We start from the raw sequence: 22,966 nt of genomic DNA, 5'->3' as shown, positions 1-22,966 counted from the left end.
CAGTGCTTTTAGCATAAATGGGTTTTGGATTGCGTCGAATGCCTTTTCAGCATCTATTGAAATGATCATGTGACACAAAATCAATGCTGATGAATATATTAAAAAAAAAGATGGGCTGTTTCACTATCTCCCTTAGATGGCAAAAATCCACATTTAGGTACAAATAGCCTCAGACAAAGCCCACATGGGCTCCAGAACTCATGTGCCATTAAAGAAAGGATAACGTCCAATGCCACTCCAATCACTGCTGCATGTCCCAGAGTGCAGAGCTCTTCTGTCAGCAGAAGGAAGCCGAGCAAGATTCCACCAGTGAGACTGGCGCCGAGGCCGAGAGAGCTGAAGACTTTGGGTTTTCCATTTGGGAGGGTCTCCTCCATGGAGGCCTTTCCTCCTCTCAGTCTCCTTTCTTTAGAAAGAGGTTATAATAACCCTTCCACTTTTCCTCCAGCCTCAGTCTGTACCTCTGAATTAATGAATGCCCAGTCAATGTTTTTGGCAGGGTAGGATCTGTCAGCAGAGCCCAGGGTTACACCCAACTGGCAAAACCAAAAGATAATATTTGAACCCAAGTTGCTTCTGTCTTTTATAGCTAGGTCAAATGAAAGGGACAGATCATCAGATGGGAATCTTTCAGATCTGGTTACAAATCAGCCATAACATAATTCTCTGTGTGTTTGGGAGAAATTAGGTTAGTCGCTCTGTACTTAAATTTCCTCCACTTAAAGTGAAATAATTAAGTCAAATTATCTTTAATGTTTCCTCTGGCTCTAATATTCTATTTTTTTTTACTCTATTAGCTCTTATTACATCAATTGTTTCTAGATTTGTGAAGTAACCTATGTGTCACATTTCTTTATAGTCAAAATTTGCTTGGTAATTAAATTTCACATTAAGTAAAACTTAGATTATACAGAATAATTTAGTAACCTGTTCAAATGGAATTCCTATTAAATACGGTTTAACCAAAAGAACCTCCTAACATACCAGGAAAATGATTAGTATACAGGAATTCACAAGTGTACACACCCACTACCTTTCAATTAAAGCGTAAGATATATAAAGAAAGCTATACATACCATAATCAGGTAGCTTGTTAACTATTTACACCTGGACCACACCATTTTGCCTTCATTCAAATCAAACAATGGGACATGGACAGAGATCTCAAACTCCACCTTGTGGGTCCTGCTAGCGCCCGTGTTGTTCTCCATGACCCCTTCTAGTTACACCTCCCTCCCACGTGATATTTGTATTTTTTCTAGTCTGAGGCTTCTTGGAATGCCTCTGGGTTGTGCACAATCATTTAGGGGCAGCTGAAATTGCAGACACATCTGATAATGAGCTCTATCACAAGTCATTACTACAAATTGGTAAATATAGTCTGATTAGCATGATGTGATATTCATTAAATGTCTTGGGAATTACAGAGAATAAAGATCATTCATTCTCTAAAAGTCAATCATCTTCACAACGTAAGAGGAGTGAAGGCTCAGAGAATTGGGCTCAATTTCCAGTCCCACAATAGAAACTTCTTAGACGTTGCTTTCTAAAGGAAAACCCTTGATATCAACCAAAGTTTATATCTTTGATGCAGTAACCCATCGCAATAGATCCAGGTAAGTAAAGGTTTCACTGAATATGCCTTAATTGTGCTTGTATGTGTATGTGTGTATGTGTTATTTTGTTTTATTCTTCCTCTCCAATTAGAAGTTAGGTCAGGAAGTTACTTTTCCCCTTTATTCTAAGGACTACGACTCTTCTCTTGCAGAAGATTCTATTCTACTAAGAAAACATAATGATGGTCTTTTCTTAATTTATTTACATATACATGTATGTATTTAAGTACACAAATATATATATACATACACATATATACACACAAATATATATATATATATATATATATATATATATATATATATATATGGTGGCACTGGGGGTTGAACCCAGGGGCATTCTATCTCTGAGCTATATCCCCAGCCCTATTTTATATTTATTTTGAAATGGGGTCTCACTAAGTTGAGAGGCTATCACTATGTTGCTGAGATTGGCTGATAACCTGAGATCCTCCAATCTCAGCCTCCCAGGTACTGGGATTACAGGCATGGGGCATGGTACCTACCTCCCCAATTTATAATTTTCTCCTACATTTTAGCAAAAAGTTTCAGCATCAGCACTTACTGTTTTTAGCAAAGTACAAACAAATATAAACCACTAGAAATAGCTCGCTGTGAGGTCAGATATTTCCACTTGTACCTTCATGCCACACCCATCTAATAATCATCATACTTTTTGTGTGTGTGGTACTGGGGATGGAACCCAGGGGCATTCTACCTCCAGGGGCATTCTACACCCCCACCCCTATTTTTTATTCTTTATTTTGAAACAGGGTCTCACTGAATTGCAAAGGGCCTCACTAAGTAGCTGAGGCTGTCCGTGAACTGTGATCCTCCTGTCTCAGCCTCCTAAATGCTAGGATTACAAGAGTGTGCCACCCTGCCCAGCCAATCATTTTCCTTTTGACTAGGGAAGTCATTCATAGCTCACATGGTTCGGTTAAACATCATTATTTCAAGGTGCTACTGCAAGGAGACTTTGCTTCCAGGGGTCCTTTTTATCCTGCAGTTACACAGAAGCTGCTGCTCTATTTTCTAAGATGCATGCACCTAAGGAAATGCCCACAAAGCAGGAAAGGAGAGACACAGTCAACTTTAGCCATAAGTTTCTGACTCATGTTTCCAGATAGACAAGGAATTATGCATCATTCCTCACTAAGCATCTAATTCCAGGAAATGGGAGCAAAGCCAAGAAACACAGAATGCAAGTCCTCTTGCAGGATGAGTCACCAACAAGGAACCACCCATGGCCCGCCAGGTCTGCCCTCTGCTCTCACCCCTGGGGAGTGGCCCAGGAGGCAGGGCAGGGACGGTGCCCAATGGGCTGCCATGTTCTTTGGCTTCTGCTTGGTGTTTACGAGACAGGCAGATATGGAGGGAGCACTGAGGGTATGACCCTTTCATCCTGCTTCCTTCAGGTCTGCACTGGCAGTGACTGTCCTTTATATCAGCTGTGGCTCCCTCCGGATGGGGGTAACTGCTGTCCCTCCTTGTCCCTTAATGTTGAGAACAGAGATAGATGACCACTATTGCCAGCCCAGGGCCACGTTCCCAACTTTGCTGGTTTCCCTTAACCTAGCAATCCATTTGTCAATAGTTCTGTTCTCAAAGCCTCATCAGTCACTTTATTTTATTTGTCTCTGAGAGAAACGAGGGGCTCTGCTGTCTTTCTCTCTCATCCCACATGCCCAGAATTTAATCAGGAGTGGGATGCATGAGACCATACGGAGGGGCAAGATAGGACAAATGGATAAATACTGTTATTTCTGTGTAGCTACTTCGGACATCTCCTCAAGTTTTGTTTTTTTGTTTTTTTGTTTTTTTGTTTTTTTTTTAAGGTACTGGGGGTGGAACCCAGGGGCTTTTCTACCTCCGGGCTATACTCCCAGACCTATTTTTTTTTTATAATTTATTTGGAAACAGGGTCTCACTAAGTTGCTGAGAGCCTTACTAAGTAGCTGAGGCTTGCTTTGAACCTGTGCAATTCTCCTGTCTCAGACTCCCAAAAGCTGGGATTACAAGCACGTGCCACCATGCCCGGCTCAAGTTAAGTTAATAAGCTGACCTTATTGTACCTATTGACCATAATTTTGTAAAATTACACTAAGCTTCCAATGTTACAGATTTATTAAAACTTAGCTAAAAGCAAATATGTTTAGTCAGACGAGAAAGCACATCAAGAAGTGTCAGGGAGATAGTATACATAAGCTTTAAAGACTTAACACTAAATGGGTCTAAACATGTATTTTATCACTTAACAGTGTCATCTTGGGTAGGAGTTCTCTGTACTTCAGTTATCACACTGGTAAAATGCACTGTGAGGAATAAATGAATCATGTATGAAGATGCTTAGAAAAATGTGAAGCATGTAGTAAATACTTAAAAAAAAAAACATGGCTTCAACCACACAGAACAGAACCTGTGGCATGCTGCTTAATGAACTGAATTGTTGTAATGTCAGGAAGGTCAAGCTAGCAGAAGTTCAATCAGAACCATCACAGTTCAACAAAAGAAGAGCTGGGGAGGTGGGACAAAACAGCTCTGTGTACTTCCAGCAAAGGGAGCCTGGGAACCAAGTTGTAGACAGCCACAGAATACAAGAAACCAGGAGACAGCCTCCTCCTCAGAGGCACGCACTTAGACTGCTTACGTTCTGGCACCTTCCACAGAAGTGATAATCCCCAGAGCAGGGTTTGGCAGCAGCAAGCCATTAACATTTAGCCTCTGAATGGGAACCAGAAGCTGAGCCAACTTTTAGTAAGATACTCATGGAGAGTTGCGTTACGTTGGGTGAAAACACATGACTTGTCAGTGATGCAGTCTGGATTCGCAGTGGTAGCAAGGAGGTTTCCTTTTGTATGCAGTGAATGAGAGTGTGGACATCCTCAGTGGTGGCGGGCCAGCCCCTGTGTGGATGGTAGGCAGGGGCCCCAGGGCATCACCAAATTAAAAGCATGGTTGGTGCCCTCTAACAGCCTGTGTCCTGGATAACAGGCTAAAAGAATGAGCCCCCTAAACAGCTTGCAAATTGGGATGAGATGAATAAGGTAGAGGTAAAAGGCTAAAGAGCAGGTTGATTGAAACCTACAAACAGCCCTTTACACAGAGGGTATTCCTGACAATGTTAATTAAGTACTGAAACTAACTTATGTATTGAAGAGTTACTTCTGTAGATAAGTCTACTTCTGTAGATAAGTCCTGCTGCTACTAGGTAAACACATTCGTTTGTGTATTTACTATGATGCTAGGATATCTATGTGTCAGTTCTAAGCTGAGAAACAGTGGTGAATAAAACAAAGTCCCTTTCTTTATGTAGCTCAGCTTTTCGCTGGAACACTAAAAAATAAACCAGTGGTCTCAACTGACGGAAGGTTTGCCCACACACAGACACACCCACAGATACTAGGACATTTGGCAAGCACTTTTGATTATTGATGGAGGTGGGATAAAAATTCCTACAGCATCTTGGTGTGGAGAAAGTAGAGATACCGCAGACAAGACCTATCTCTGCAACAAAGTATTATCTATCCAGTCCAAAACATCAGCCCAGCCCGGTGGCGCATGCTTGTAATCCCAGCATTCAGGAAGCTGAGACCAGGGGACTGTGGTTCCTGGACAGCCTCAGCTACTTAGTGAGGCCCTCTGCAACTTAGTAAAACCTTGTTTCAAAATAAAGAGTGAAAAATAGGGCAGAGGGTGTAGCTCAGAGGTCAAATGCCCCTGGGTTCCATCCCCAAACCCACACACACAAAAAAAAAATTAGTAATGCCTAGGTGATAAAACTCTGAAAAGCCATTAAAAGCAATGTATAACACTGCAATATAATTCTGTTAAAACAAACTAAAGAAAGGCTGAAGAAACAAAAGGATATATTGCCATCTTTTGATTAGCATACAACCCACATACCACAACATTCACCATTTTAAATGTACAAATCAGCTTTTAGCATGTTCACAATGTTGTACAACTAATTTCAATATATTACCCCAGAATATTTTCATCACACTAAAAAAAAAAAAAAATCCTTGTATCCATCAACTGTCACTCCCCATTTTTCTGTCTTCTTAGTCTGTAGAAATCACTAATCTATTTTCTAACTCTACTGATTACCCATTCTGGATGTTTTCTAAACGGTAGGATCATACATACTTATGCGGTCCATTATGTACAGCTTCTTTCATTTAACAATGGTTTTAATGGTGAATTCGTGTTTTAACATCAGTACTTTATTCCTTTCCTACTAATATTCTATTTTATGAATATACCATATATTTTGGTTATTTGTGCATAACTTGATATACATCTGGATTCTATTTGGAGGTATTATTACTGCTAAAACAGTGTACAGTGTTTGTGTGCACATATGTTTTTAATCCTAATAGTTATATACCTAAGACTGGAATTGCTGAGTCACATGTTCAATATATTTAACTTTCTGAGGAATTGCTAAACTCTCTTCTAAAACTACTACACCATTTTACATCTCTACCAACAATGTAGTAGGGGTTCCGATTTTTCCACATCCTAGCCAAGGCTTGTTATGCCTGGTAAATTTTAATTAAAAAGATGAAAATTTTAATTACAACCTAAAATGTCTAGAGGCGAAACACTTAAGTCTTTTCTAATGAGCCCTTTGAAGTAGTTAGTTCAACCAATTATCAGCTAAAATTTCCTCTTGAAGGAATATAAAAGAGTAAATGCAAAACAAATTAGGAACATCCTTTGGCTATGTCTCTACATAAGCTTTTTACTTCTGATTAAAAAGTGTGACTTTTTCTTTTTCTTAATTTAATTTTTAGTTTTTGTTGTGTATGTTGTACTGGGGATTGAACCCAGGAACATTCTACCTCTGAGCTACACCCCCAGACCTATTTTCTTTTTATTTTGAAACAGAGTCTTGGTAGAGTGATGAGTCTCACTGCTTACTGAGGCTGTCCTGAAACCTGGGATTCTCCTGGCTCAGTCTCCCAAGTACTGGGATTACAGACATGTGCTACCATACCCAGCTAGACTTCCCCATTTTAAAGATAAGAAATGCCATTCAAAAGCCCATGTTACAATATAGTTTGAGAGGTTCTACTGCTTCATCTCTTCCTTTAGACAGGCCAAGAAATCAAGGGAGGCGGAAGGGCTATCAAAGTCCTTTGTCCCTCCTCTATCCCCAGGCTCAGTGTGGAGGACTCAGTCCTCGTACATCCAGGTACATCCATGGTGGCTATCTAGATTTCAATTTGGCTAAAGTAATAGCACTTCACTAGTCTAAATCTTGGCTACTCAAAGAGTAAGTCCATGAACCTGGAGCTTGCTGGAAATACAGGCTTTCCATCTCCACCCCACATCCATGAAACCCAAAGTTGCAAGTAGGAGGTCCCCAGCTGACTTCCTGTGCACACACCTACATGTGAGAGGCACTGTTCTAGGGAGAGAAAAAGTTAAAGCCCTCACACCACAATTTTTGCCAAAACACCTACTGTTTCAAAGTCCTTTAAAAACATCATCTCCTTTGCCTTAAAAACAATTTCGTAGATATATTTCACAAAAAAAAAAGGAATCCCCACTGGGTCATGTTTCATTAAAATAGGAGATGTTTAGCTTTGCTTTTAAGACTCTGCCAGGGCCCTTCAACAGACATGTAACTAAAAGACACAAATAAGCAGCCCAAAGATTTACATAAAGTGACTTTGATCCTTTGATGCTTATTGATATTTGGAATGTTCCTGCCTTTGTCACTTGGAAAAATCCCAAGGTTTCTGTGTTTGAGAGTTTTTGCTCTTTCTCCCTCTCCCTTTCTCCTTCCTGCCCTAAGACAAAGTCAACTCCCTGATGTCTCTGCCCTCAAATAGCAGCGGGTGGCAGCCTGAGCATGGGCTGCGAGAGGGAGCGGGATATCCCATGGCAAGAGGCCAGAGGAAGAGGCCTGGGTTCCATGGCTGTTGCTGCTGCAAGATGGTGGCTGTGGTAACTTTAGTTTCTTTCCTCCTATGCCACCATGCTTAAGGCATTTTAAATGACAGCATCATCAGCCATCACAGCAGCTAGCCTCAGAAATGCACGCACTAGGAGTGCCTTATCCTCACAGCAGGTGTATGGGGGTGAGAATAAGCTGATATGGTGCCCGCTTTACAGAGTAGGAAACTGAGGCACAGGAATTTACTAACTTGCCCAAAGTCCCAGAACAAACAAGTCGTGAAGCCTGGGTAGAAACTCAGGCATTGAGCCCCCAGAGCTGGCCCTGCGCCACAGGCCTAAGACATGGTACTCTATGTGATCATTCTGCAAACCCTGAAATGCTATGGATTGGAACTTACTGACTGTGGTGCTCTTAAAATTCAAACAAAAAACTGGGAGTATTTGGCATAAATCAAATCTGGGCTTCTGACTGGGACAGCTTAGTGTTGCCTAGGCTCAAAAAAGGGGATGAGAATGTAATCCCAGCACAGAAGCAGACTGAGCTGGCAGCAGAGGTTTCATTTCCTAAAAAAACCCTTCAGCCAAGTTGTGCAAGCCTTCCCGAAATAAATACCTTGGGACAAGCCTGGGATATTTCCCAAGGCTCTTCACCAGAAAGGGGACTTGTATTTCTCCTATCTAAAAGCCCATGAGTTATGGCCTGCAAAGTTCTTCAGAGTTTCCAGGGTAATAATGAAGACAATTCTTCTGGTTTCTGATTACCAGCTAAAATATATATTGGAAGGACATACAAGTTCTCAAGGCTGTATTTGAAAAACTTTGATTTTTCAGGCATATTCATTTACAGCAAGTTTCACCCAAGCCAAACTTTCCTACCTCCTTCACCATCCAGGGTCCCGGCACCTAGAGGCTGAACCACGACCAGACCTTCAGTGCCTTCCCCATGCCTCTGCAACCAACTTTGACACCCAAATCAAGCACACAATCAATGCTCATGTGACCAGCAACCAGGAGTTATGGCACATGCCTGTAATCCCAGGACTTGGACAACGCAGACAGGAGGATCACAGGCTTGTGGCCAGTCTCAGCAAGTTAGAGAGACCCTGTTTCAAAAAAAAACAATGAAAAGGGCTGGGGATGTATCTCAGAGGTAGAATGTCCCTGGGTTCAATTTCCGGTAAAGGACACAAAAACACACCAAGAGAGAAAGAGAAAGAGAGAAACAGACAGACAGACAAACAGACAGACAGAGACACCATGCACCAGTGCCAGCCTAACCTCAGAATCCCAGAGTGTAGAGTATGATAAGGTTCTAAAAGGGTAACTGGCTCAAAAATCTTCATAGACACTGAGGCTCAGTTAGAAAATATATAAATGACCAGGACTTGACTCACTATCCTAACCATGAGAGTACTTTGTTCTAATATACTCAAATCTCTCTTATTTTCATTTTAATATCTCTTTATTTCCAAGAAAGGAGTCACTGTTGACAGTGAGACTCAGAAGTAGTTCCAACACAAAACACCCTCTACATCTCTCAAGAGCCTCAGCATTTCAGTTTCACAGAAGCCTCTCATTCTGGCTACCTGAAGTTACTTCTATATTCATTTCATGAGATGTCTTTCTGTGTAATCCCATCGACTCAGGAAGCTGGGGCAGGACAATCACAAGTTCGAGGCCAGCCTGGGCAACTTAGCAAGACCCCATCTCAAAGTAAAATAAAAAGAACCCTTGATATAGCTCAGTGATAAAGCAGTAGCAGGCTTGAGGTCTTGGGCTCAATCCCCACTACTACTGTTGGTGGGTAGGTGGGTGGGTGATATGTCTTTCTGGAAAGAAAAAATAATAATGTTAAGTCATATTAAAGAAATCCAAATTAAATATAATTAAATATTTATGATTAGTTTTTTTAATGTATGTGTGGTACTAAGGAATTGAACCCAGTGGCATTCTACCTAAGAGATGCACCCCCTACCCAGCCCTATTTTATTTTAGCTAAGTTGCAGAGGGCCTTGCTAAGTTGCTGAGGCTAGCCGTGAACCTGTGACCCTCCTATCTCAGCCTCCCAAGTACTGGGATTACAGGCGTGTGCCAGCACACTTGGCTCCTCTGTCTTTTACCTCTCAAGCACCCTCTCACCTCAGGGCCTTTGCATTGGTATTCCCTACACTAGGAGAGGCCAGGAAAATGCGTGTATTGGTTCCTAATGCCATTCAGGAACCTGCTCAGAGCATCCCGCCTTCCCCAGGCTTATTCCAAGTGGCCACTGTCCTCTTTGTTTTCTAGAAAATAGCTGACATTACATTAAAAAGAGGTATTTGTGAGCCAGGCGTGGTAGCACACGCTTGCAATCCCCACACTTGGGAAGTTCAGACAGGAGGATCGCACAGGTTCGAAGCCAGCCTCAGCTACTCAGTGAGGCTCTCAGCAACTTAGTGAGACCCCGTTTCCAAATAAAATATAAAAAATAGGTCTGGGAGTATAGCCCAGAGGTAGAAAAGCCCCTTGGTTCCACCCCGAGTACCACAAAAAAATAAAAGAGGTATTTGTGTGTGGAGCACATTAAACTATGTGCTCCATGATGCTGAGACTTGCTTTTTTCAACTTTCCTATAGCACAGAAGTAATTTTTAGTTTTTTCTTTTTTTAGTGTGTGTGAGTGTGCGCGCGCGCGTAGTAATGCAAATCTTCAGCCTGGAATTTGCTTTGTTTAGTCTAAAGATTTCGAGCTTCCTCAAGTGAAGGCAGTTATAAATTGGCATAACTATATGATTTTCTCAGGTTCTTGAGAGAGAAACTATGTCCTTTAGGTTAAGCTCAACTTTACTGCCCCTCATAGTTGTACAGTGCAGATCCCCGAAGCATGCCTGGTCCTAGGACCAGAAATTTCATCAACATCACCTTAGAATCTATTAGAAATGCAAGTTCTGAGCCAGTCCTGGTGGCATATACTTGTAATCCCAGCACCTGGGACTGTAATAGGAAGAGAACAGGTTTGAGATCAGCCTCATCAGTGAAGCAAGACTCAGCCACCTAGTGAGACCCTGTTGTTTCTTTGTTTTGCTTTTGGGGTACTGGGGATGGAACCCAGGGCCATCCTACCTCCGGGCTACATCCCTTAGCCCTATTTTGTATTCTTTATTTTGAAACAGGGTCTCACTGAGTTGCAAGGGCCTAAGTAGCTAAGGCTGGCAGCAAACCGTGATCCTCCTGTCTCAGCCTCCTGAATGCTGGGATCACAAGTGCACACCACACCCGACTATGAGACCCTGTTTCAAAATAAAAAAAGTTAAAAAAGGCCTGGGTGTGTCCCTCAGAAATAGAAAGTCCCTGGGTTCAGTCTCTAGTACCACAAAGGAGGAGAGGTAGGAGGAGGAGGAAAGAAAGGAGGAAGGGAGGGAGGGAGGGAAGAAGGGTAGGGAAGGAAGAAAGGGCAAATTTTTAAGATGCTATTCAGATTCCAGAGATGGAGCCCTGCAAACCCCCAGGTGATTCTGAGGCATATTCAGTTTTTAGGGTCACTGGCAGAGCAAAAAGAAGCGTCCCTGGTTTTGCTCTCAACTCTACCATCCCTAAGGCATTTCAAATTAAAACCTTTACCATAGACCACTACACAAACCACTACAGTCAGAGGAGACACTGAAGAGTAAAAAGCTTAAAAGAGGAATTTTTTTTTTTTTTTTTTTTACAATTACAGTCTTCCAGTAAAGGCATTCACATTCACTGGTCAATGTGATCACAAAGCCTCTTTTAGCTCCAAAAGTCTATGATTCTGGCCCTACCTACCAACGGCAGCATGTTTGATGGCGTCGATTTGTTGCAACGTCTAAATTCTAGGTCACTGAGCTCAAATGAGGCTGGGCTAACAAGAGTATTTCAGTTGTGACAATCTTAACAATAGTATTCAAAGGTCTGGCTTCTCATTTCAGGTGATAACCGGAGGGCTCCTAATTATAAGAGCTCTAAAAACCTGCATTCCATTGTGCAGGAAGGTGCTAACTCGGCTGGGTATAGAGAAATGCCTCTGACAGGAAAGCGCCACTGCTCACTGGCTTCTAGCAAACTCCCAAGGAATTCCCAACACTGCTTCTAGTAGAAGCCATGTAGCAGACATTTGAGAAACAAAACAATGTGCTGCCTTTCCCTGATAACCGGATATAATAAGTGATGACTGGCATAAAAAATGAAGGCTAGTTGGGTGTGGTGGCACACACCTGTAATTCCAGTAGTTAGGAGGCTGAGACTGGAGGAGCACAGGTTCAAGGCCACCCTCAGCAATGTGGAAGGCCCTCAGCAACTTAATGAGACTCTGCTTTAAAATAAAAAAGACCAGGCATGGCGGAGCATGCTTGTAATTTTAGGACTCGGGAGGCTGAGACGGGAGGATCCCAAGTTTCAAGCCAGAGTGGCAATTTAGCAGGCTCTCTGCAAATTAGTGAGACCCTGTTTCCAAATAAGAAATAAAATTGGGCTGGGGATATAACTTGGAGTATAGAGTGCCTGTGGGTTCAATCCCCAGCCCAAAAGTAAATTAATTAAAATAAAAAATTAAAAAATAGGGCTGGGGATGTAGCTTGGAGAAAGAATGACCCTGAGTTCAATCCCCAGTACCTCAAAAAAGTATATATTGTGGTACTGGGGGTGGAACCCAGGGGCTTTTCTACCTCTGGGCTATACTCTCAGACCTATTTTATACTTTATTTGGAAACAGGGTCTCACTAAGTTGTTGAGAGCCTCACTAAGTAGCTGAGGCTGGCTTCGAATCTGTGCAATCCTCTTGTCTATAAAAATAGTAATATTGTCTTTTAAGTGTCCAAGGCATGCTAATTAATAGCATCAGCAGTGATACCTCTGGGGACAAGTCTTCCTGAGGACAGGATGGTGGAGATGCTGAAATGAAACATATCACACACCCAAAAAGTAAGAAATCCTGTAACACTGAGCATGTGCACTAGCTCTGGGCATAATACCTAGGAGTTATACAATTGTCATTAGGGGAAATGATTTCAATGTTATACTTACTGATACACTTTCAGATTCTAGCACTATACTTAGAACAGGTGATATGTATAAATTCTTTAAACTTTTCGAGCCACAACTCTTTATAAATTTGCCTCAGAGTGACTGAGAACATCAGATGAGAAATACGCAAGAGAAACTGACACGGTCTTTTATTGATAATATTATTGTTACTATTATTATCGTGTGTGTGTGTGTGTGTGTGTGTGTGTGTGTGTGTGTGTGTGTGTGTTACTGGCAACTGAATAAGGCCATTCAACCTGAGTTACATCCCTAGCCCTATTTTATGTATTTATGTATTTATGTATTTATTGTACTGGGGATGGAACCCAGGGGTGTTCTACTTCTGAGCTACACCTCCAGCCCTATTTTTAACTTTTTTATTTTGAAACAGAGTCTCACTAAGCTGTGGAGGGCCTCATTAAGTTGCTGATGCTGGCTGCGAACCTGCGATCCTCCCAAGCACTGGGATTACAAACATGCACCACCATGCCTGGCTCTTGAAATAGAATCTTACTAAGTCGCTGAAAGTCATGCTAAGTTGTTGAGGCTGGCCTTGAACCTATGACCCTTTTGTCTCAGCCTCCCAAATCCTGGGATTGTAAGACAAGGTCTTTTAAAGGGGGTGAATGAACTACTCACCAAATGTATAACTCTGATTACGAAACCCTTTGAAACTCAGATTGTAAAAAACCTTTTGCCCGGTATAATAATAAACAATTCTTGTCTTATTAATTAGGGAAGGTTGGGCTGTAACCTGGCAGTTCATTAACACAGATAAGCTTACAGGCCACTAAGACCGACCCGTCCCAGGGGACTGGAGAAGAGGCAGTGGAAAGAGAGAGTGTGCCCACTTTGTGAAAGAGCCAAGATTTTATGAACAAGGCGATACAGTTGCGCCTGGACTGAGGCATACTACTAACAGCCTCAGATGGGGTGGTGGTGACATCAGGAAGGCAGGAAGCATGGCGAGAAAGCAGGAGGTCTATAAAAGCAGGCGTGTGCTAGTGATGACACCAGCCGGGACCCTTGAACTGTCTGGTTGGGGCTCAGCGTGAGAACCTCCTGCTCTGGCGTGCCCTCTGGTGTGAGCGACTGAGGGCAGGTCACTGCCTGTGTGCTGGGCTCCGCCCGCCCTTCCCTGCTCTGCTCTGCATCACACTGAGCCAGATTTCCCAGGCTCCCTGACCTCTGCATTGAGGGCAGGTCCAGCCGGTAGATGCTCTGCCAGACACCCGGGCAAAGCCAGAGAGCCCAAGCCTGGGCCACAGCTACCCATGTGAGGGTTAAAGGCCTCTTTCTCAACATGCATCCAACGTTGAAATCAGCTTTAAAATGAAACACCTGATCTACATGCTTGTAACACCTGATTACATGCTTGTAATACCAATACTTGAGAGGCTGAGACAGGAGGACTATAGTTTCAAGGCCAGACTCAGCTACTTAATGGGGTCCTCTGCAACTTAGTGAGACCCTGTTTAAAAATAAAGAATAAAAAATAGGGCTGGGGATGTAGCCTGGAGGTAGAATGCCTCTGGGTTCAATCCCTGGTAAAACACACACACACACACACACACACACACACACACAGAGAGAGAGAGAGAGAGAGAGAGAGAGAGAGAGAGAGAGAGAGAGAGAGAGAGAGAAGCCCTGGAATTCTACCAATATTTTTAATCAATGTAGTTGTTCCTAATTTCCAAACCTATTCTCAGTCATTTTCACCCCTGCTGTGATTATATGCTTTCCTTATACAGGACAATTTAACAACCAGATATGTTTGACTTTAATATACAACACTGTTTCCCTTTTAAAACCTCAGGATTGTGTTTTTGTTGTTGTGTTGTTGTTGTTGTTGTTGTTATAATATATATGCAATAAATACTGGTAATGAAATTGGGCATTCTATCTCCAAGCGACACCCCCAGCTCTATTTTTATATCTTAGTGAGACTCCCAGCAACTTTTAGCAAGATATTGATTCAAAATAAAAAATAAAGAGGGCTAGGGGTGTGGCTTGGAGGTAGAATTCCCCTTAGGTTCACCCCCCTCAAGACCCCCCAAATCTTTGTGTCTAAAAGCAAAGCAGATAAGTTTTTTACTTTGTCAAATATCAACAGCTCTGAGGAAAGACACAGGGTGACTTTGCAGTGAGGGGTAGAAACTGCAATTACACATATAATATGCAATGGTGTCAGGTAAATTCATTTTTTGGGGGGGGCGGGTCTGGGGATGGAACTCAGACACATTCAACCTCTGAGCTACACCTCCTGCCCTATTTTTTATTCTTTATTTTGAAACCAGGTCTCACTAAGTTGCAGAGGGCCTCACTAAGTAGCTGAGGCTGCCTGAGAACCACGATCTTCCAGTGTCAAGCCTCCCAAATGCTGGGATTACAAGCATGTGCCACCACACCCCGGCAAGGTAAATTCATTTTGACGGCTGTTTGTGAAAAGAACTAGAGAAAGCTGATCAGGTAGGGTGACTTGATTTCCAAGATGGAACTGCTGGCGTAAAATATCTAACACATCCCTGACTTGCAAACACAAGAAAACACAGAGGACAAGAAGCCACCAGCCAGAGAGGTACCTTATTGTACTGATTTTCAGAGTCCAGGGACTACCTCCCCCATGCTTTATATTTAAGTTCCACAGAGTCCTCTAAAAATACTTTCACAAGTTCTTGCTTTCAAAGCCAAAAAGATCAGGTTTCTGAAATGTGGGCTCCATAAGCGCACACATGCATGCATGCGTGTGTGTGCGCGCATGCATACACACACACGTATTTTTCTAAGGTCTACACACACATGCCCTGGTGAGTATTTGTTCAAGTATGACAGTGCCAGCAGTGATTTTATTTAGTCTGGTTGTTCCTAAAACAAACACACATAACTTTAATTAAAGGCACATCCAACTGGTGGGGAAACCATCTTGAAACAATTAGACTCCTCTACCGTAAGAGGTTTCAGGGCACTGACATCCTCCCACTTCCTCACATCCCCCATGGAAAGAGCACAGATGGGGCAGAGGGGAGCCAAGTCTGACTCCAGAAACACAGCCTGGGGCTAAACTCTCTGCCTGGCTCTATTTTTTTTTCTTCTCTTCCGACTAAGACACCACCCTTCTTTTACTCTTTCCTAAATGAATTCCAGCCATTCAATTGCATTTATGGTTTTTAACCCCTCTTTGATCACTCCTAGGGAGAGAAAATTTTCTGACACAATATCTTATCTTTCCCTGAAAGGAAATATTTCAGGAAGAAACTGAAAAGTCTGAAGGAATTACCAAACCACCCATCTGGTTACTGACCTTGGTTTATGGAAGCTTCTGGAGAATGTCTGAGAGATGGCTGACTTTGTGGCCACATTCTTGGAGCTTTCTGGGCCCTCTGGGTCTCTAACAAGTACAGGTTGAGTATATCTCTATTTAAACAGACCTGGACACTGGAGGTGCAGGTTGTGATATTCACCAGAATAATTCTTTTCCCAGACATCCCAAGTTAACTCACCACTAGGCAATCTACCCAGGAGCTACCATCAGCAGAAAGAGAGTGGTTTTTTTCTCTAAGAACCACACACTGAAAAGTCACTTCAAAAAATACTGATTGAATAGCTCCTTTGTGCATGGATGCTGGGAAAGACCAACACAACAAAAATGGCATGACCCTTGTCCTCGGGGAGTTTACTCTGTTGTAGGAGACTTAGATCTTTGCAAAACAAAGGCTTTCCGTAAGTAGAGCATTTCTGTTCTTATGGATCTTTCAACACAATAGAAAACAACTGCATATAGAACCTGAGCAAATAAGTGACAGCCCCCTCCAGAAGAAAGCACACGGGAGAGACCATGTAGATAAGGGCAGGGCTGAAGGGATGGCCTCGAAAGCTAAAACTGACTGGCAATTGTAGATTCCTAAGCCAAATTACAAGATGGCTTATCACAAAAACTGTCTAGAAAATAGGCCTCTAACCTAATTTTGATTTCCTGCTGTATAAAATGAAGAGTAAACAGGCAGAAAATGAGGCCAAGTATTGTCAAGGCCCTAATTTTCAAAAGTGAGATGGTCTTACTTTTGAGAGAAAATTCCAAAACATCTCTTACATGGCCAAAAACAAAGGCCACTTTGGGAGGTCCACAAGGCTGGTGGAGCCAAGATCTCCTGCCAAGGGGACTCAAAGCCAGCATCTGTGCCTGTTAGGGTTTGGATATAGAATGTCCCCTGGAAAAGCTCAGGTATTAGTAATGCAAATAATTATTTCAGAGGTGAAATAATTGATGCATGAGAGTTCTAATCTCATCAGAGGATATATCCCTCGATTGATTAATGGTCTGAATGGGTTTATTGGGTGGTGATGTAGCCAAGTGGGGATGGCTGAAGGAGGTGGATCTTTGGGGGTAGGGCTCTCGCTCTCTCTCTCAATCTCTCTCTCTCTGTCTCTCTCTCTGCTCCTGGCCTCCATGAAGTGAAAGCAGCATCCCTCCGTGAACTCTGACACTGTTGTCACTTATGCTTCAGAGCCAGGCCTATGGACTGAAACCATGAACACTAATAAGCCCTTTTCCCTCTAAGTTGTGCATGTCAGTGTTTAGATAACAGTGGTGAGGATGCTGAACAAAACAGTGCTGTTATGAAGGCAGCCAGAGCTGCTCCAACGATGTTACCAGTTCATCCACTACCAATCCAAAGGCACTGGGAAAGACTGGGAACAATCGAAAAATCTCCACGGCTTAGGCAAACTCTTCAATGCCTGTGCACTCAGACAAGGAGTGCACAGAATGGACTAAGCCTCAGTACAGAAGTGCAGACTTTCTTTCGACAAGAAGCCTGGGCCTAGGGGACAAGATGCCTGGGCCTCACTTTGTAACAGAATCCTGGAGTTTGCATTATTATATGATGCAGATAAGAAAGATGGTTTCTAAGCCCACAACTCTACCTTATTCTCAGTACTCAGAACATTAGGCTTGAATGCAAATATGAAGCCAGATAAGATTGAGTTCTGTGGTGCATTTAAAAATTTAAATGCCTACACTTACCAGTCAATAACTTTAATTCTCAAAAGGAATATCCCAAGCCAAAAAATGAAGTGCTGACAGATGATTACTTATGGAAAATTCTACACTGGAAAAATAATTCCCTCCTCTCTTCCTTTTTCATTAGTTCTTCTAACTTTCCAGTCATGTGTCACTGAAGGGGGAAAAGGCTGACTTGCAAGCGCACAGGCGGGGGCATGAAAGCTGTTCCTACAGTTAGTTCAGGGAGAGCTGTGTTACGTTGGCCTTAGTTTTCCCACCTGCAAAACGGAGGTGGTGAATTCTATACAGCTGCAGATGCATTTCCACCATTCAAAGAGGATTTCATGAACACGGACCTGTGCCAGTGTGGGGACTCGGAAAACACACTCAGTGAAAGAAGCCAGAAACGTGTGATTCCGCTGATATGAAACGTCCCGAACAGGCAAATCCAGAGACGGCGCAGGAGAAGAGAGCTGGGGGAGTGACTGCCTAATGGAAACAGTGTCTCCTTTTATGGGTGATGAAAATGCTCTAACGATGATGGTTGTACCACCCTGTGATTGTACTTGATGCCAGTGAATCATGTCTCTTAAAATGATTAAAATGGCAAATTTTATGTTTTGTATATTTTAACACAATGGGAGATAGAGAATAGAAAATAGTAGTCTATCCATACATTCTACAAATAGTACAAATGAACCAAAAGTACGAATTTCTGAAGGTGATCGCAATTGTAGCTTAAGCTGTGAGTCTAAATTTTTTTTTTTTTTTATCTTTGTCTCAGTGAGTGATGTCTTGGATCAAACTATCATAAACATTCATCTCCCCATCCCTGGATAACTATAAAATGTTGTCTTGTATAGATACCTACAAAGCTAGACTAGGGGAGTAGGTACCAAAAAGGCTGCACAGTGGTACACAAAGCCAAATGCCAACCTAGAGAGAAAAAATCGCAGAACAAAAGAATATTGATGCTTGAACCTCTCCCCAGACCAGCGACTCGGAACCTCGAGATCGCATGGAGGTTCAGGCTGCAACGTGGCGTCCATACATTTTTAAAGCACACAAGGTTATTCTAATGCACAAGCTCCCAGGACTAAGAACTACTCCTGTAGAACAAGAAGAGGAGGGAAGTGGCTTTATCAAGTGCTCCTGTAAGAACTATGCTCGCCGGGCGTGGTGGCGCACCCTTGTAATCCCCGCGCTTGGGAGGCAGAGACAGGAGGATCGCGCAGGTTCGAAGCCAGCTGCACTGGCTTAAGAGACCGTTTCCAAATTTTAAAAAAGTATAAAAATTGGTCTGGGAGTGTAGCCCGGAGGTAGAAGGGTTTCCAGGAACCCCAGTACCCAGTCCAGTACCACACATACACACACACACACACACACAAAAAAAAAAAAAAAAAAAAAAAAAAAAAACTATGCTAGCTCTTTCTGTAGAGTACCTCTAGCTCAGGTGGCCCACAGTCACCTGGACCTCTTCTGACTATGAGCACTGTGGATCCCCAGAATTTGCACCAGCCTTTGGGGACATCAAGACAGATACTCCACATTTCTAACCCTGTAGGTGGGATAACTCTGAATCACACTCCAAACTTAAGGTAAGCACAATTTTTTTTTAGGTAAAGGGCCATCTGGTAAAAATTTTGGGCTTTGTGAGTTATGTGGTCTCTGTCCTAACTATTCAATTCCACCTTTGTATTGCAGGTGCAGCCATGGGCAATGCTTAAATCAATGCTTAAATGAACAGGTGTGGCTCTGCTCCAATAAAACTTTTATTTATAAAAGCAGCCAGCAGCCCATAGCTTGCTAACTCCTGTTCTCAGTCTACACAGATTCCCAGAAGTCCTCATCAGGACCATGACCCCCAGTGCCCACAATGGGAACCTGTCAATAACAAATTCCACAAAGTCCTTCTTTCTTTCCCATGCCTTCTGGGATCCTGATGACAGAAACTACTGGCACTCAAATCCCTGTCTAATAGCCTGCTCCTGAGAGTACCCAGACCATGTCAGTATCTTGTGTTGTCTCATTACTACTATCATTTCCATTTCACAGTAAAGACAGTGAGGTTCAAGGATTATATAACTTATAAGTGATAGTCTATAGGTGAAGTCTGGTAAGCTGAGGGCTTAAATACACAGTCACGAATCTCTCTACAACACTGCCAGGGTAAGGATGAATAAAAACTCCTAAATTCATATTCTCTCTCTCTCTCTCCCCCCTCCCTACCCCTCCTCCCCTAATATAAAATATATAGCTTTAATTATGGCAGTCAACAGTACTACGAATGGCAAACCATAAAGCAGAATCATACTATAGTACTCATGCAATTATTTACCTATGTTACAGGAAGGGGGTTAAATAAATTATGATGAGTAAAGCTTGAGGGTTCTGGGAAAAAATTTTTTCTCATTTATGCTGTTTCTTATCTAGGACAGAATTCATTTCCCAACTGTGAATGGGTTGCAATCGTGGTGTTATTTGTTCTCTGGTGAAATCTTTGGTTACATTTGGGAACAAATACAGCCACTCAGGGGGACGCTCAATGTGTGATTTGGAATCAGAAGGAATGGGAACCAGATTAAAACATCCTTATAAGTATTTTGACACGGCTGTGGAAGGAGGAGTGGCAATCATTTCACAAAAGCCCCGTAGAGCACATGCAAACCCCTGCTACGGGTACTAAGAACTCCAGAGAACATTCTGGGAACCCGCACACGCGAGCAGATGCAGGGAGTGGCATTGGCTTACGCGGTCTTGCCCTCGCTGTCCTGCTTGGTGGCACTTGCCCCCTTCTTGCTCAGCAGTGAGGCGACCTTGTCCGAGTCTCCATTCTCCACGGCCTGCAGCAGGCGGTCATCATTCTTGTTCCACTCATTGGTCTGTGGAGCAGAAGGGAGACGCAGAGCTTGTGAGCGACAGTGGCCACGGCCATGCTGATGGGCAGGACCAAGGTCCTCCCAGCTCACACCAAAACCTAAAAATACCTTCCCCTTCACCACGGGCACACACAGGAAGGCCGGTCTCCCAAAAGAAAGCATCAACAGTTCAGTGAAATATAGACATCAGGAAGCTCTGTGATAAAGTTAGTGCTTTTAACTATCCTTGAGAAGATGAAGCCACTTAATGAAACCTCAAGGCCAGTTTATACATTAGCTAATTTCCAGCTAAGCTTGACAGCTGGCGCCTGAGAATGCTGGCCTTTGACCCAGTCCACAGCTTGCTCCAGTAAGCTGGGATACTGAGCCAAACTGGCCAGTAGTGCGTGTGAGCCGAGGGCTTAAATACACACACTTCTTCATCCGATTTTACGGCCACTCTTTCTACCCTGTTTACTGGCCCTTGATTTTTGAGCTCTGTGCCGATTTTAAGTAGTTGTCCAGACTAACAACTAAACAAAGTCTCACCAGAGACAAAACTTCTTCCTGAGCAAGCTAGTAAACAGGGGACAGACCTGGACAAAGCATCAACCACCACCAGCTCCCAACCCCATTAATGCTGCAAACCACAGTAACACTGAAGTTTTCAGGTGCTCCTAAAACAGTATTTATTCTTGGAAGGGAAACAGATGACCTCTATGGAAAAGCAAATGTGCTGGAATGCACAACTAAGAAGGTTAAAACCTGTGAAAAGAAGGTTGTGGAGCCAAGGAACAAAGATCGAGGGACCGGGAAGCATGTAACACAGAAAGCATTAAAGAGGGGAGAGATCAGGGAGAAAAGATGCTGGAAACAGAAAGCCCCCAGGCCTCCCTGCAGCCGGCCCGAGCTAAGCTTACTCTCTGCAGCTGTGAACACACTGACCTGGGAGAGACACAGGCCCCTGCTGAAGCTCTTGTTGCTGAAGGTGGCCCTGAAATTGTGATTCTCCTGCCTCAGTCTCCCCAGTCACTAAGATTACAGGTGTGCATCACAGCGCCCACCCCCAAAGCTTCTTAAGGACTGGTCTCCAGGGCTCTGTGCTTCCTTGTGACCTCTTATGAATAAGAATCCCCAGACATTTTCATATTGAAGGCTTTCCCATGGGCCATTACGAGAAAACAGAAAGAGGTATTACTGAAGATTGAGAAGCTAAGAAGAGGGGATTTTGCAGGATGACGGGCTTCCCAATCTCTGTATTGATAGGCTGGGAGGACCCTCCAGGACTCAGAGAGAGGAGGTGGCTTTCACTAGATGTCCAGTGCCCCCCCCCACCCTAGCCTAGATGCAGAGACATAGGAAAAGCTGCAGGCCCAAGAGAGATAAAGCAGACCTGCCCAGAAGAAGCTGCATCTCTGAGAGTCTCGGAGCTGGGCCATTCCCATTTCTCCAGGCTCCCTCCTCCCCCATGGCCATCACTGAGGGTTAGAACACAGGAACGCTACATGAAGTTGAAATCCATGACTCCAGACTGGCATGCATAGGCTGTGCAACATTAGTCACCCATATCCTCTCTGTGACTCATTTTCCCAAGGCATTGGATTGAATGTCCACTGTGATAATGTTGGAGCGCAAACTCCTTACTCTATAAAATTCCCCAAGCTAAACTTTGCTAGGGATTATTCTAGAACAATACTGTATATGATCATAGAGAGGTTCTGTCTCCACCCTATTCAATACTGCAGCCACAGGCCGGTTGATTCTCAGGGGTGATTTGGCTCCAGGGGACATCTGGAAATCTCCAGAGACATTTTTTGACTGTCCTTACTGGGGAGTGCCACTGGCATCTGGTATGTGAAGGCCAGGGTGCTACTGATCCTGCAATGCCCAAGACAGCCCCTGCCATCCTCCAACGAAGCAGAATCTGGCCCCAGATGTCCATTTTGCATTAGCTACATGTGGCGCTGAGCCCCGGGAAACGTGGCCAGTAAGACTGAAGGACTGAATCTTTAACTGAGAGGCTTCATGTACCAGTAGCTAGCGGCTACCAGGAAGACAGTGCAGCTCTGCCTGGCTACTCTCTGTGTTTTTATCAAAGGAAGAATGTGTCAGAGCCAGAGGCCTCCACACTCCTACCACCAGGATCCATCCACCCACAAGGAGACAGGAAGTATGATCTTCAGTCATGAATCTGGGCAACACAAGAAGCACATTGCCCCAGCACAAGCATCCGCTAGTAGAATAAGAAGCTTTATATTAGCAGCTGTGACGACTAGCAAACACTAGCAAACATCCGGCAGCCAAACCTCCTACCCCAGTGTATTTTACAAGCAAAAAATACTTTTTTAATTGAAGTACATTTAGGACCAATGATCTCCACCTATATTATCCTAAAAGGGAAAAGTTTATCTTTTTAAATCCTTCCCTAAGCTAAACTGACAAAATTAAAACTGGATTGGGAAGATCAAAAGGATATTAAATTTTAGAAGACAGGAATGAAGTTACTTACGAAAAAGAAGGGCCACATGAGAGGATTTTCCTTTTCAGTGCTGCTAAGGC

At 43.2% G+C, this 22,966-nt stretch overlaps 1 protein-coding gene across 3 annotated transcripts in view; it reads right to left on the bottom strand.

Moving 5' to 3' along the window:
• RAI14 (retinoic acid induced 14) overlaps window positions 1–22,966 on the bottom strand; it is a gene marked incomplete at both ends in the record, with an annotated part of 124,742 nt that overhangs the window by 42,877 nt on the left and 58,899 nt on the right. For 2 of the 3 annotated variants that reach the window (XM_080692441.1, XM_080692439.1), the window contains one exon: window positions 20,301–20,431. In XM_080692441.1, the coding sequence (XP_080548567.1) occupies window positions 20,301–20,431 (131 nt within the window). Of the gene's footprint in view, window positions 1–20,300; window positions 20,432–20,536; window positions 20,603–22,966 lie in introns of those variants that run through there. The other variant, XM_080692440.1, reaches the window with a different exon arrangement.

Source organism: Muscardinus avellanarius, assembly GCF_963383645.1.
Source record: "Muscardinus avellanarius genome assembly, chromosome: 1".
NCBI lineage: Eukaryota > Metazoa > Chordata > Mammalia > Rodentia > Gliridae > Muscardinus > Muscardinus avellanarius.
The sequence above is the reverse complement of the archived record's forward strand: the minus strand, read 5'-3'. Positions and strand labels throughout refer to the sequence as shown.